Consider the following 16678-nt stretch of genomic DNA (forward strand, 5'->3'; position numbering starts at 1 on the left):
TCAATGTTTATCCATTTCAGTAGTCTACCATTAAAGTCAAAGGAGCCCAAATCCCAGGCTGATGCCAACAGTATTCCATTTTAGAACCTTAATTAGACTACCTAATAAGCCCTAGAAGGGGGTCACCATCGACCTAGACACTTTGTTTGGAGCATAAGTTAAAGACTTCCACATCAAACATATCTTTCTTCCCCTCCCTGATCTCTCTTCCTTTGTACCCAATTTCGAAAATTCCAATTAAAATTATTCAACTCAACAAATTTTAATGAGGGCTAGATGTGTGTCATACCTTATTAACCAGTTAGCCTGGAAGACCTCATTTTCTCTGTAGAAAGCTACTTTTCAGTTCCTAATGAGGCCCCTCCTGCACCCAACACTGGGACCCATGGCACTCTGGGAACCCTCCTGAAGGCACCCTCTGTACCCCACCTCATGGCTACAGTAAGCTGTGGCCATATCTGTCCCAGTGGACTAGGAAAGCCTCCAGGTGTCTGCCTTGCACACAGCAGATGCCAAATCAGTAGTTAACTTTCGAGATGGGCGAGAAACACTGGAGGGGCCAGGATGAAAGCCCTGAGGGTGGAAAATCAGTCACTTGTGTATCTTCTACCAGGTTCAAAGGGTAGGCTGAGAATGACAATGCACGACCTCGTAAGAAGGGGAAGGAACCCCCAGGGGACGTGGGTCCAAGGTTAAGGAAAACTGGGAACTCAGATCCCATCGCCCAACAACATAACAACTGCATGGTCTTTAACTTTCTTCCCCCACTGCTTCTGGACAATACATGGCACATACCAAGGACTCAATCAATAGTTGAATGAATAGAATGAATAAATGGATGTTTCTTCTTTCCATTTCGTTGTCAGCTGTTCTTTTTTCTTTTTGTTCTCTTCTTATTCTCCCTAACCTCAACGCTCACCTTGTCAACACACAGAATCTCCTATCTTCCTCCCTTCCTCTCCCTCTCTCATCTACTAACTCCATCTATGAGAGTGTGTGTGTGTGTGTGTGTGTGTGTGTGTGTGTGTGTGTGTGTATATCATTTCCAGTTTACAGAGGAGAAAGCAAAAGTTCAAAAGCCTAAAACTGGGTACTTTCAGGGATCACACTTCTAGTAAGAGGTATGTAGCAGATGTCATGCTGCCCCAGATCCCTTGACCATTTTTTGGTGCTCTAATCCATACCACCTTCACTCCCAGCCACCTGAACCTGCGACTTTGTCCAAGGGCTGCCCAGGATGCTGGGGTCCTTTTTGCCAGTGACCATGGAGAGCCAGAAGTGCCTGGAGTTTAAGCCTCCCCTCCTACCACCAAAGAGGATGGGGGTGACAGCCCTTAACTAATGATTGACAGGTGTGGGGGTATAAGGAGTACAGCTCCCTGGCCCACAATGGGGATGGCTCTCACCTGTGACCCCCCCGCCCCCCAGTGCCTCCAGATCTGCCCCGGGCGATTAAGCCAACATGGGACCCTCAGCAGGCTTCTCTTGATGCTGAACCCGGGCTTGGCCTCCTCCCCTTCCCTGTCCATCTTCCTTACTCTGGGACCTCTGTTCCTTGGAGAACTTCCTAATAAATCCCTTTCACACAAATCTTCATCTCAAGCCCTGCCCCTGGAGAACCTACCCTAAGGCAAAGTAAATGCAAGATTCAAAGCCAGACCTGTCAGACTTCAACATTCTTTTCACTGTATTGTGCTTGAGATGCTATCGCAATCTTGTGGACCTGTTCTTCACTAATCTTATAGTTATTTTAAAAATTGAATGGCTGCTGTGGCTTCAGGGGCCTTGAGGACAAATGTGTGTTCAAATGCCCTGTGCTTGCTTATTTCTTCTTCTTGCTATAAGTATATGTCTCAGAGACAAAAGACCTTTATCTTAGCAAAGTGAAGTAGGGGACTCAAAGAAAAAAAGGTTTTTTGAAATTGTTCTTGTCATTGTCCTATACCTGGGTCCATAATTAAGTAGGCACTAAAATGGACTTTCCCCTTTTAACATAATCTCTTTGTTAAATATTTTTGTTATGTAAGTTACATAACTATATTAGAGTAATTCTAAGGGAAAAACAAATCCAAGTACTCTGATCCAACCATTCACAGACTGTTTCCTTCCAGTGTTTTCCTCTTCATGTGACATAGATGCAGTCTTATCCAAACACCTAGATCCCCGGAGTGTTTTCTCTTAGTTCAGTTTCCATGTTATAACACAGTCCTGTGGTTGTCATTTTTAATTGTTGCCTATTTTTACATCCAGAGGATATACCGTAATTTGTCACCATTTCGGGTTTTCTTTTTTTTTCATTTTTAATGACATTTATTGTTTTCTTTCTAATTTTACCATTTTGATTGCTTTTGATATTTCACAATTTTAAATAAGGTTGTGTTGTCACCATTTTGATTGCTTTTGATATTTCACAATTTTAAATAAGGTTGTGTTGAACAACTTTGTGAATGTGCCATTTTGGTTTGCATCTACCCTTTTTTTACATTTCAGATTATTTCTTTAAGAGAAATGTCCAAATCTTGAATTATCGGATAAAGGAATAATATTTATGGTTTTGACGTATACTGAGACATTTCTCTCTGTATCCCCCGACACTAAAATGTGTACCAATTTATAACATAAGCCAACCTGAAACAAAAGTTACTCCAAGTCACGATGACTCATTTTTTAATGAGTTTTGGCCTAACTAAATGAAGTCATTTAAAATTTCCCTATTTAGTACAAAGGTCTTGAAAGCGTCTCTAGAATTATGTGGAATCTATGGCATTCTTCATGAAAATGACAAAGAACCTGAAAGGCACATTTCAGTCAGCCTTAATGTATGTCGTTCCTTTCTTAATTCTAAGCTTTCTAATTGCTAAGCATTTCATTGAGGGATTAGTCATTGGGCTCAAGTTGCCTAATTGAATCAGTCATTTTCCATGACACTGAACACAAGTCAGGACATTTCAATGGCTGATGTGAACTAACTGAATTGGGTGTGTATTTGGTGAGTTTCTGCATGCCTACATCTTCAAAAGCAGAGGATAAAGAACATTGACAAGACAAACAAGCAAGAGATAATTCCTATTTTCTCGGTTACCTTGAAGTTTGCCTCTGTTTATCCTAAGCTTTCTTATTCTTATCTATGAGCCTTAGAAGTGCTGCTCCCTGAAATTGATTTCCCAGGAATATTTGGACCTCCAGGAGATCATGTTTCATTAGTGTCAACCACAGCATCGCCATTATTTTCTTTAACATGCTTAATTGTTCTGTTTTCTTTCGTGCAAGTGGAAAAGTACAAAAAATAACTTTGACCTAGAATTACTCTGAAGACCATGGGTACTTGCTACTACACACAGAACAGAAAAATTTATACTGCTGTTATAGCTTTTCACCCAGCCAGCCCCAGAGAATTCAAGTGGAACAGTGGAAAACACAGCCAGTCTTCTGGATGCATTATTCCAGGTGATACCAGACATTCACAGAGATAAGCGTCCCATGGATCAGCTGAATTTTCTACCTTTGAACTGTTTTGGTTATTTTTGTTTTTCATCACAGAAGCTTTATTTCTGCAGCACTTCAAAACTCCAACAAGGGCCAACTTGCATCTCATTTTAAGAGAGAATTTCACTATTGAGTTAAAGTCGAAGGCAAGATAGACAAGTCACTTTCTAGTCCATTTCTCATTGAACTGGGAAACCGCCTGATTTGCTTCTGTTCACCACTCCCTGTTTGCCTTCACTCCCGCAGGTCACAGCCTGGGGGTTGGGGGCAGGGAGTGGGGTGATGACCTCCCGGCAAACGATTCTACAGCTGGTATCCTCACCTTGGCTGGGCTTTCTGGGTTAGGATAACGCTGGGTGATCCTAATTAAAGCCCTATCCAAGCTCAAACTTCACAACCAAACAAACCAGTTTTACAACACCCAGGAATTTAATTTGGCCTCACACTTGCATCGGAAAAAGAAACACAAAAGAAGGAAAAAGCTGGCAGCTCAGCCAACAAGCAGCCGCCTTCTGGACACACTGCCAGCTTGATCCAATTAGTAAATATTAGTGGTCCAATGACAGATCTGAAGACAAAGGTTCAGATGAGACCCAAGGTTCTTGACAGCAGTCGGGGAAAACCGCAAAATTTCCAGCTCAGGTAAGTCTCTTCGATCTTTAAAAAAATGAAGCAAGGTACAAGGATAACCTAAATTTGACAGCTTTTTTGCGCACCTAGGAAATAAGAGGCCAAGTCTAGAACGCAGCTGAACATTAATCTCAGAACGAAATTTGGTTTAAGCTTTAAAAAACCGAGGCGACAATCCTGGCTACAACGAAACAAACCGCGTTCACTTACTCATACACATGCTGGGAAATTAACAAACTCGTGGCTTAGGTGCACGTCCCCTTCCCAGTCCCTCTCACCATCAGCCCCTCAAGTGCACCTCCTAAAGAAAGCAAACCGAAACAGTGTAGTGAAAGACACTGGGGAAGTGCTTTCATTTACTCCATGCCAAGTATTTTCTTCTTAAAACTAATCTGAAAGAGTCCCCGTAAGGCAAAGCAAGTGTCAGTTCCTGCCCTGAGGGAGAATCGAAGTGCCGTCTGCTTACCAGTGATCAGCACCGCCTTTTGATCCGCAGGTAACAACTCTTGGCCAGAAAAGTAAGTATATACGAGGAAACATGACAGGGAGAAGAGGATCAAGCCCCAGAAGAGGGACAGCCTGAGCAGGCAAGCCCCTCCCCAGAGGCCCGCCAGGCAGACCACCTTTCTCCCCACCTGCCCTTGGCTCTTCTTGAGTTTGCAAAAAATTGTTCCTCCCAGCACTGCGGTGACAGTCAGGCAAAGCCATCCTGGCTCAGAGAAGAAAGTGCCCATTCTCAGAGACTCTCTGCTCCTTTCCGTGCTCAGGGCCAGTGAGTCAAGTGGGCAAAGACAGGCTGCAGGCAGCTTGGGTTATATGAACAGAGAGGCAAGAAGGGAGGGGGAGAAAACAGCCCCGGAACACGTTGAATGAGCATGAATTAAGCATACTCATACAGCCACATATTTCCTGGTGGGTAATTTAAACCAGTCTGCAGTTTAATATAAATACTAGAGCACTTCCTATTTGACTGCTCCCCGCATGCCCACTTCACACACAACACAGACGCATACTCACCCACAACAAACACGCATTTTTTTTTAATGACCTCTGGAGAGATAACTAGTTGGGTAATAATTGACAGAATTCAATCTGTCTGAACAGTGAATAACAAAACCTCTAGCTCGCAGGAAGTCTCTTCTGCTTTAGGAGCCTGTGGTGTGTCTGTCTGTGGAGCCCTTTTCCTGACTCGTGTGTGTGTGTGTGTGTGTGTGTGTGTGTGTGTGTGCGCATCACTGATTTTGCCCACATCTGCGGGACTCCTGCCATCCCCCACTAGAGTCAGGCTGAAGGGTTAGATGGAAAGAGAATATAGAAGTAGAGGAAGAGATTCTTGGCAGATGAGAACTGCTTTGGTCTCGCCAGAGGAAAGATAGGCCAGGGAGAGATAACACAATAATAACAATATAAATAATGGTCAATACCTATTGGTACTTATTTGCGCCAGGGGCCATGTTCAGCTGAGACCCTATTCTCTGCCAAGCTCTGCTCCAGGCACTGGCACTCAACAGTCAACATGTGCAGTCTCTTTGAACCCTATGTCTCTATGAAGTAAGTTCTATTACTGTAGTAATTTTATGGGTGAGCACCCTGAGGCACAGAGAGGTTAAGAGACTTGCCCAAGATCACACAGAAGTGGAAACAAGCAGCCTTGTTTCAGAGCTTTATGCTCTAACCACTCTACGGCCTGCCTTAGGAGAAAAGCAAAAGACAGTTAGTACATTATGTACTAGCCTTTCTTCACTTTAGCCTCATTTGAACCATGAAATATTTCAAGGTGGATGTTATTATGCACATTTTACAGAGAGGAAAACTGAGGCTGGAAGAGGATAAGTTACTTAAGTAAGAGTAGTGGGTCCAGACCCACACCCATGACTTGGCTGGATGCGGGATAGTTATGGCTCTCTGCTGGGGGCCTCAGCACTTTGTCAGTGGCTCCCATGCTGGGGCTGGGGCCAAACACCCATGTGGGTTTCCTGATGGTGCACACCCACAAAGGATGGAGCAAATCTCCTGGTGGCAGCCTACGTGGCTTTCCAGCTGCTCAGTCCTGGGGCTCCCAAGGAGAAGGCAAACCCTGCCGTGATGTAGGAGTCTAGGTAAGGATGCTTCTCGCCCTCTGATGGCGAAGGTGGTATGCTATATTGAGAACATGAGCTTTATTTTTTATTTTTTTATTTTTATCTTTTAATTGAATATAGTTGATTTACAATGTTGTGTTAATTTCTGCTGTTCAGCAAAGTGATTTAGTTATACATACATATAGATACATTCTTTTTTAAATATTATTTTCCATTATGGTTTATCATAGGTTATTGAATACATTACTCTGTGCTCTGCAGTAGGACCTGTTGTTTATCCATTCTATATATAATAGCTTACATCTGCTAACCCTAGCTTCCCACTCCATCCCTCCCCTAATCCTCTCCGCCTTGTCAACCACAAGTTTGTTCTCTATGTCCGTAACTCAGTTTCACAGACATGTTCATTTGTGTCATATTTTAGATTCCACATATAAGTGATATCATATGGTATTTGTCTTTCTTTTTCTGACTTACTTCCATCTGACTGAGTTGAATTGGATCTCCTTTTCATCCACATCATTCTGTCTTAGAGCTTTCCTTGAGATCTTCCTTGCTTGGCCAATGTTCCATTTCTGGCAAACTTGCACTTAACTTTACAGGGGGAAGGAGCCAATTGGATCAACTCATTCTTATTAATGATGCCAATGAGTCAATGTGTTGCTTCCTTCTGCCAGTAGAGGTGCCTTTTTGAAGGCGCCTTCTGAAGACAACATATCTTAACCAAAAGGGAGGATTTCTCAACCCCGGGAAGGGGGGGGAATGCTGAGAATCCTGGAATGTATACTTTCTTAGAGTCTATGGCTCTTGAGTTGAAACGGGAATTTGAAGAAGTAACGTCCCATCTAAAACAGGGATTCTCTCTGTAACATCCCCACCAAGTGGTCATCTTGTCTACTGCCTGTACGCCTCTCATAACAGGCACTGCAAAGCCTTTGAAGGTGACTTTCCAGTTCAGGACAGCTTGGAGTATTAGAAAGATCTCCTCTTGCGAAGTAAAAACTGACACTGCAGAAATACAAAGGATCATGAGAGATTACTACAAGTAACTATATGCCAATAAAATGGACAACCTGGAAGAAATGGACAAATTCTTAGAAAAGCACAACCTTCTGAGACTGAACCAGGAAGAAATAGAAAATATAAACAGACCAATCACAAGCACTGACATTGAGACTGTAATTAAAAATCTTCCAACAAACAAAAGCCCAGGACCAGATGGCTTCACAGGCAAATTCTATGAAACATTTAGAGAACAGCTAACACCTATCCTTCTCAAACTCTTCCAAAATATAGCAGAGGGAGGAACACTCCCAAACTCATTCTATGAGACCACCATCACCCTGATACCAAAACCAGACAAAGATGTCACAAAGAAAGAAAACTACAGGCCAATATCACTGATGAACATAGATGCAAAAATCCTCAACAAAATACTAGCAAACAGAATCCAACAGCACATTAAAAGGATCATCCACCATGATCAAGTGGGGTTTATCCCAGGAATGCAAGGATTCTTCAGTATACACAAATCAATCAATGGGTTTCACCATATTAACAAATTGAAGGAGAAAAACCATATGATCATCTCAATAGATGCAGAAAAAGCTTTTGACAAAATTCAACAACCATTTATAATAAAAACCCTCCAGAATGTAGGCAGAGAGGGATCTTACCTCAACATAATAAAGGCCATATATGACAAACCTACAGCCAACATCATTCTCAATGGTGAAAAACTGAAATCATTTCCTCTAAGATCAGGAACAAGACAAGGTTGCCCACTCTCACCACTATTATTCAACATAGTTTTGGAAGTTTTAACCACAGCAATCAGAGAAGAAAAAGAAATAAAAGGAATCCAAATTGGAAGAGAAGAAGTAAAGCTGCCACTGTTTGCAGATGACATGATACTATACATAGAGAATCCTAAAGATGCCACCAGAAAACTACTAGGGCTAATCAATGAATTTGGTAAAGTTGCAGGATACAAAATTAATGCACAGAAATCTCTTGCATTCCTATACACTAATGATGAAAAATCTGAAAGAGAAATTAAGGAAACACTCCCATTTACCACTGCAACAAAAAGAATAAAATACCTAGGAATAAACCTACCTAAGGAGACAAAAGACCTGTATGCAGAAAACTATAAGACACTGATGAAAGAAATTAAAGATGATACCAACAGATGGAGAGATATACCATGTTCTTGGATTGGAAGAATCAACATTGTGAAAATGACTGTACTACACAAAGCAATCTACAGATTCAGTGCAATCCCTATCAAACTGCCAGTGGCATTTTTCACAGAACTAGAACAAAAAATTTCAAAATTTGTGTGGAAATACAAAAGACCCCGAATAGCCAAAGCAATCTTGAGAAAGAAAAATGGAGCTGGAGGAATCAGGCTCCCTGACTTCAGACTATACTACAAAGCTACAGTAATCAAGACAGTATGGTACTGGTACAAAAACAGAAATATAGATCAATGGAATAGGATAGAAAGTCCAGAGATATGCCCACGCACATATGGTCACCTTATCTTTGATAAAGGAGGCAAGAATATACAATGGAGAAAAGACAGCCTCTTCAGTAAGTGGTGCTGGGAAAACTGGACAGCTACATATAAAAGAATGAAATTAGAACACTACTTAACACCATACACAAAAAGAAACTCAAAATGGATTAAAGACCTAAATGTAAGGCCAGACACTATAAAACTCTTAGAGGAAAACATAGGCAGAACACTCTATGACATAAATCACAGCAAGATCCTTTTTGACCCACCTCCTAGAGAAATGGAAATAAAAACAAAAGTAAGCAAATGGGACCTAATGAAACTTAAAAGCTTTTGCACAGCAAAGGAAACCATAACCAAGATGAAAAGCCAACCCTCAGAATGAGAGAAAATATTTGCAAATGAAGCAACTGGCAAAGGATTAATGTCCAAAATTTACAAGCAGCTCATGCAGCTCAATATCAAAAAAACAAACAACCCAATCCAAAAATAGGTAGAAGACCTAAATAGACATTTCTCCAAAGAAGATATACAGATTGCCAACAAACACACGAAAGGATGCTCAACATCACTAATCATTAGAGAAATGCAAATCAAAACTACAATGAGGTATTACTTCACACCAGTCAGAATGGCCATCATCAAAAAATCTGCAAACAATAAATGCTGGAGAGGGTGTGGAGAAAAAGGAACCCTCTTGCACTGTTGGTGGGAATGTAAATTGATATAGCCACTATGGAGAACAGTATGGAGGTTCCTTAAAAAACTAAAAATAGAACTATCATACGCCCCAGCAATCCCACTACCGGACATATACCCTGAGAAAACCATAATTCAAAAGGAGTCATGTACCACAATGTCCATTGCAGCTCTGTTTACAATATCCAGGACATGGAAGCAACCTAAGGGTCCATCGACGGATGAATGGATAAAGAAGATGTGGCACGTGTATACAATGGAATATTACTCAGCCACCAAAAGAAACGAAATTGAGTTATTTGTAGTGAGGTGGAGGGACCTAGAGACTGTCACACGGAGTGAAGTAAGTCAGAAAGAGAAAAATAAATACTGTATGCTAACACATATATATGGAACCTTAAAAAAAAAAAAAGGTTCTGAGGAACCTAGGGGCAGGACAGGAATAAAGATGCAGACGTAAAGAATGGACTTGAGGACACGGGGAGGGGGAAGGGTAAGCTGGGACGAAGTGAAAGAGTGACATAGACTTATATATACTACCAAATGGAAAATAGATAGCTAGTGGGAAGCAGCCGCATAGCACAGGGAGATCAGTTCAGTGTTTTGTGACCACCTAGAAGGGTGGGATAGGGAGGGTGGGAGGGAGACGCAAGAGGGAGGGGATATGGGGATATATGTATATGTATAGCTGATTCACTTTGTTATAAAGCAGAAACTAACACCGTTGTAAAGCAATTATACTCCAATAAAGATGTAAAAAAAAAAAAGATCTCCTCTAGACTGAGCTTGATCATGTCACTTGTCCTTCCTTTTCCACTTGGAGTCACACAGACCAATCTAGTCCCTGTTTCATTCAGATATTTGGAGACTACTATTGTATCTTACCTTCTCCAGGTGGATGGTCCTCAGTTCTCTCAATTGCCCCTTATATATAGTAGAATATGTTCAGATATTTGGAGACTGCTATCGTGTCTTACCTTCTCCAGGTGGATGGTCCTCAGTTCTCTCAATTGCCCCTTATATATGGTAGAATATGTTTTATCTGGTGCTTAGTGCCTGAAGCAGCCATATTTTTAAGAGTTCAAACATTTAAAAAATCATGTTGTTGCAATAATTGAAGAATATGTTGTTACGATGAATGTAGCATGGTGACAACGTGATTCACCAAGCAGAGAATGACCATGTGTTGATGTCACCATGACCCAAATGTCAAGATATAGATGTGGTAGTACAAGTCATAACAGATCATCTCACGGACATCAAGGTGGTCTTACTGGTAGCACAAGTTTTGTTATGATTTTCAAGCATTTGGATGATAACTAACATTTTAAGTGTTGAGGTGTAATTGTGCAAATATATAATATGTATTCTCTATTTCACATTGGGAGGCGGAAAAGACAACCAGATGGTGGTGTTGGATCGAGTCTTTTTTCTGTCAGTGAATTATGGTGAAGATGTCTAAATCATTAATTCCAAAGAGGTCAGATCTCAATTTATTGTATAGGGTTTCAAGGATCCTTAGCAGCGTGGCTTTTCTTAGAATGGAATCCAAGTACTTACTTCTCCTCCGAAAGGTTAAGCCCAGAAGAGGTCACAATACTTTCAGTACAGTGCAAACAGCACAGAATAGAGCAAGATTATCACCTCCCCTATCCCTGAAGTTATATCTTTACTTATATGTCCAAAGACTCATTTGCTCTTTTAACAGTAGTGCCCTATGATTTACTTCCATTGTGTTTGCTATCAAGTTAAATTCCAATTTTTGTAGTTTTCTTGTCATTAAAATTACTTTGTTGTAAAATATAATGTGGAGAAACTATCCAAAATGTAAATGTAAGTAAATATCCATGAGTCCATACTGATATAGATAAATGATTGAAAAAGTAAATAAATGGAGAAAAGACAAATCTCCCATGCAGAAAATTTCCAAATAATTTATGTAGATATACCCACTCAAGGAGGTGAAACAGACCTCACACTTGAGTGTGGGCTGCACATAGTGACTTCCTTCCAAAGCACACAGCATGGAAACTGAGAAAGAGAGGAACCTGACATGGAGAAACCTGACAAACTCCATCTCAGCCAGGTGATCAAGGTCAACATGACCAGTGATAAGTCATGCAATGAAAATGGCACCATTATCATTGCAGGACATTCTACAAAACACCCGACCAGCACTCTTCAAAGCGGTCAAGGTCATCAAAAACAAGGAACTTCTGAGAAATGGTCACAGTCTAGAGGAGCCTAAGGACACATGATGAGTAAATGTAATGTGGCATCTTGGATGGGCTCCTGGAACAGAAACACAGCAAGGACATCAGGTAAAAAGTATGGGCTTTAGGGCTTCCCTGGTGGCGCAGTGGTTGAGAATCCGTCTGCCAATGCAGGGGGACACAGGTTCGAGCCCTGGTCTGGGAATATCCCACATGCCACGGAGCAACTAGGCCCGTGAGCCACAACTACTGAGCCTGCACATCTGGAGCCTGTGCTCCGCAACAAGAGAGGCCGCGATAGTGAGAGGCCCGCGCACCGCGATGAAGAGTGGCCCCCGCTCGCCGCAACTAGAGAAAGCCCTCGCACAGAAACGAAGACCCAACACAGCCATAAATAAAAATCAATCAATCAATAAATAATTTAAAAAAAAAAAAAAGTATGGGCTTTAGTTAATAATAATGTATCACTACTGGCTCATTAGTTGGGACAGATGCCCCACAGTAATGGAAGATGTTGACAGTAGGGGAAAGTGGGTGTGAGTATACAGAACTCCATACTATCTTCACAATGTTTCTATAAATCTAAAACTATTCTAAAATTAAAAGTTTACTTAAATATATAGTAATATATAAATATAAAACTATTAATAATTTTGTAATAAATATAATGGTACATATTATATACAATATATTATAATAAATGTTATTTATTTATATTATAATAAATCATAAATGTAGCGATAGATGTAAATATATCTAAGTAAGCTTTTTATCTTAGAATAAATTTACAGGAAATTATGAAGATAGTACAGAATTTTATTTATATATACATATACATGTATGGTACATATATATGCATACATAGTGATCTATTATATATAAATATAACAAGTATTATATAATATGTAGTTTTATGTATTTGAGATAATATATAATTTTACACATTATATAATATATATATATATTCCAACAAATGAAAATAAATTATAACACCTTCTTGGTGAAGAAGAACGTTTTCATGGGACTTCCCTGGTGGCACAGTGGTTAAGAATCCGCCTGCCATGCAGGGGACATGGGTTTGAGCCCTGGTCCAGGAAGATCCCACATGCCGCGGAGCAACTAAGCCCGTGTGCCACAACTACTGAGCCTGCGCTCTAGAGCCTGTGAGCCACAACTACTGAGCCCGCGTGCCACAACTACTGAAGCCTGCACACCTAGAGCCCGTGCTCTGCAACAAGAGAAGCCACTGCAATGAGAAGCCCATGCACCGCAACAAAGAGTAGCCCCCACTTGCCGCAACTAGAGGAAGCCCACGTGCAGCAACAAAGACCCAGTGCAGCAACGAAGACTCAATGCAGCCAATAAATAAATAAATAAATAAATAAATTTATTTTTTAAAAAAAGAACATTGTCAGAAACTCCTAGAAACCCTTCTCATGCCCCCTCCCAATCACTGTTCTTTCTGTGTTTCTCAAAAGTAAGCACTATCCTAACTTTTAACACTATAATTTAGTTTTGCCTTTTTTTAACTTTATATAAATGGAATTATATAGTAATTAATATTCAGCTTTATCATTCAACACTATGTGGGTTCATTCATACTGTGTGGGTGCTTAATTTTCACTGCAGAAAGCGGGGGTTGGCAAACTATAGCCTAAAGGATAAATCTGGCCCGTGTAAATGAAGTTTTATTGGAACACAGCCATGCTCATTCATTTACTTTTTCTGTGGCTGCTTTCCTGCTACAATGGCAAAGTTTAGTAGTTGAGAAAGAGCTCATAAGACCTGGAAAGCCTAAAATATTTACTATCTTGTTCTTTTTTTCTTAACATCTTTATTGGAGTATAATTGCTTTACAATGGTGTGTTAGTTTCTGCTGTATAACAAAGTGAATCAGCTATACATAAACATACATCCCCATATCTCCTCCCTCTTGCGTCTCCCTCCCACCCTCCCTATCCCACCCCTCTAAGTGGACACAAAGCACTGAGCTGATCTCCCTGTGCTATGCAGCTGCTTCCCACTAGCTATCTATTTTCCATTTGGTAGTATATATATGTCCATGCCACTCTCTCACTTCCTCCCAGCTTATCCTTCCCCCTCCCCCTGTCCTCAAGTCCATTCTTTACGTCTGCATCTTTATTCCTGTCCTGCCCCTAGGTCTTCAGAACCTTTTTTTTTTTTTTTTTAGATTCCATATATATGTGTTAGCATACAGTATTTGTTTTTCTCTTTCTGACTTACTTCACTCTGTATGACAGTCTCTAGGTCCCTCCACCTCACTACAAATAACTCAATTTTGGGTTTTTTATGGCTGAGTAATATTCCATTGTATATATGTGCCACATCTTCTTTATCCATTCATCTGTTGATGGACACTTAGGTTGCTTCCATGTCCTGGCTATTGTAAATAGAGCTGCAATGAACATTATCTTGTTCTTTATATAAACATTTTGCCAACCGTTGCTGTAGAGCGTTGCACTGCATAAGTATACCACTATTTACTTCTCCATTAATATTAATGGGGGATTGTTTTTCACTTTACTGGCTGTCATAAATAAAGCTGCTAGAAATGTCTCTTGAGGCACATGAGTATCCACTGCTGTTGAATATATTCAATGGAGTGGAATTGTGGGAGCCATAGGATATACATAAATTCAACTTTAGTGCCAGTTAACTTCAAAATGATTGCACCAATTCAAAGCAGAGTATGAGAGTTTCAATTGCTTTACTTTCTTTCCCAAGTTTGGTATGCTCAGGCTTCTTAATTTTAGCTGTTCTGACCGGTTTGTAGTAGGATCTAATTGAGATTTAAGTTTCATTTCTCTGATGACTAATAATTTTGAGCAACTTTTCATATGTTTATTGGCCATGTGGTATCTTCTTGGTGAAGTGCCTTATGAAGTTTCTTCTCTTTTTTTCTAACTTCTTTAGATGGATGGTTTTTAAGCCTTTTTCTTTTTAAAGTATATTCATTTTAAAGCCATACAATATTTTCTAAGTATGTCTGAGCTGCATTCCCCATGTTCAGTATATACTATTTTCATTATTATTCACTGAAAAATATTTTATAATTTCTGTTGGGATTTGTTCTTTGTTCCATGGGTTATTTAGAAGTGTATTTTGTAATTTCCAAACATATGGGTAATTTTAGTGGTAATTTTATTGCATTTTCTAGATTAATTTTACTCTGATCAAAAAACATACGTGATTGTAGTCCTTTGAAATATCTTGAGTCTTGCTCTATGGTCCATCATACAGCTGATTTCTGTAAATGTTCACATGTACTTAAAAAGAATGTATAGTTTATTGTTGGTTCCACTGTTCCATGCATGTCAACTAGATGTTTTGCATTCCTTTAGTTTCTTTTTGTTTTAAAACTTTTGTGCTTTATTTTGGCTGCACTTGGTCTTAGTTGCGGCACTCGGGTTCTTCATTTGCGTCATGCGGACTCTTAGCTGCGACATGCACGTGGGATCTAGTTCCCCGACCAGGGATCGAAACCGGGCCCCCTGCATTGGGAGCGTAGAGTCTTACCCACTGGACCACCAGGGAAGTCCCCATCCCTTTAGTGTCAATTTTGCTATATTCTTACATTTCAGATATGTCTTGTCAAAGCACCACATATTAGGGTACTTTTAAAAATTAATCCAGTATAATAATCTTTGTCTCTTAATCAAACAATTGAATTCATTTACCTTAAATGTGAGGGTTGATATATTTAGTTTAAACCCATCATTTTACCGTTTACCTTCTATTAGTCCCTTCTATTCTATATTACTTTTCTTCTCCTTTTTGACTTCTTTTGAATTAATTATTCTTTGTTAGTCCATCTTCCACCCTCTCCCCTCATTACATTGACAGTTACATACTTTTTATGATTCTTTTAATAGCTACTTATGAGGCTTATCGAAGTCTAACATGACTTGGTATTTTGGCTCTCTATCTGCATAACACAGGACCTTTGAACACCTTAACACCATTCCACCCTTCCTGACTTAAATGCTGTTGTTGTCATAAATTTGTATTATCTAGATATGTCAAATCCCATATGACATTACTATATTTGTTTTATACAATGTTCAGTTAATTTTCCCACAGAGTTGTTACCCTTTGTGGCTTCTCATTCCTTCCCACATCCCCACACTTACTCCTGAGGTCATTTTTCTTTGGTATTTCCTTTAGTATGGGTGCTGGTGAGGAAATCTCTCAGTTTTTGTTTTTCTAAGAATGTCTTCACTTCACCAGTTTTGAAGAATATTTTCACTGGGTATAGAATTTCTAGCTGGCAGTTGTTTTCTTTCAGCATTTTGATGCGTCTGAGGAGATATGTTTTCTATTTTATCTGGCTCTGTTAGATAAGCTCTCAGCAAAAGGGTTCATCCTAATTATCTTGTCTGCTATTACCAGAAGTGAAGTTCCTGTGTCTTTTTTATACCTTCTGGTAATGCTCAGCTCTCCCTGTCCTTGTAAGGTATATTATTTATATAAAAGTGGAAATCCTATTAAATTTTATGTAGTTAATATTGGGTCCACTGTTCTAGCCTGCTAGCAACATGTCATGGGAAAATCTATTTGTATTTTCCATAGCTTTATCTAAGTGTTGAAGCAAGACATTTAATAAAACATTAATTCATTCATCACATGTTTATAGAGTTGCTACTATGTGCCAGGTGCTGTTCTAGGTACTGAGAATACATCAGTGAAAAAAAATGACTTGGTTCATGCTCTCATAGAGTTTAAATTCTAGCTAGGGAGACAGACCAGTAAATAGCTAATTCAATATAGCTATGAGAGATGTACCACTGGAAAACAGGTTTTCAAGTTGATTTTAATCATCTGACATTTATTTATCTTGCCAACAGTGATATCAAAGGTGACCTTGTCAAATCCCTTGCTGAAATCCAAAGTCAATATGTTTATTCATTCTACCAATCAGCAGAGTAATTCTAACCTGACATATTTATTTACTGGTCAGCCAAGTTAATTCCTGATAACTGTGGAGTCCTCTTCTAAGATTACCCAAACCATTCTTTCTATAAGACCCA

General features: G+C 39.8%; 1 protein-coding gene across 2 annotated transcripts in view; it reads right to left on the reverse strand.

The window, feature by feature from the left end:
* The window catches only part of HSD17B2 (hydroxysteroid 17-beta dehydrogenase 2), a 71068-nt gene extending 66065 nt beyond the window's left edge, over positions 1 to 5003 (reverse strand). For both annotated transcript variants that reach the window (XM_068528232.1, XM_068528231.1), the window contains exon 1: positions 4583 to 5003. In XM_068528232.1, the coding sequence (XP_068384333.1) occupies positions 4583 to 4850 (268 nt within the window). In that variant the 5' untranslated portion in view covers positions 4851 to 5003. The remainder of the gene's footprint in view (positions 1 to 4582) is intronic.
* Positions 5004 to 16678: the final 11675 nt, after the last annotated feature.

Source organism: Eschrichtius robustus, chromosome 19, assembly GCF_028021215.1.
Source record: "Eschrichtius robustus isolate mEscRob2 chromosome 19, mEscRob2.pri, whole genome shotgun sequence".
NCBI lineage: Eukaryota > Metazoa > Chordata > Mammalia > Artiodactyla > Eschrichtiidae > Eschrichtius > Eschrichtius robustus.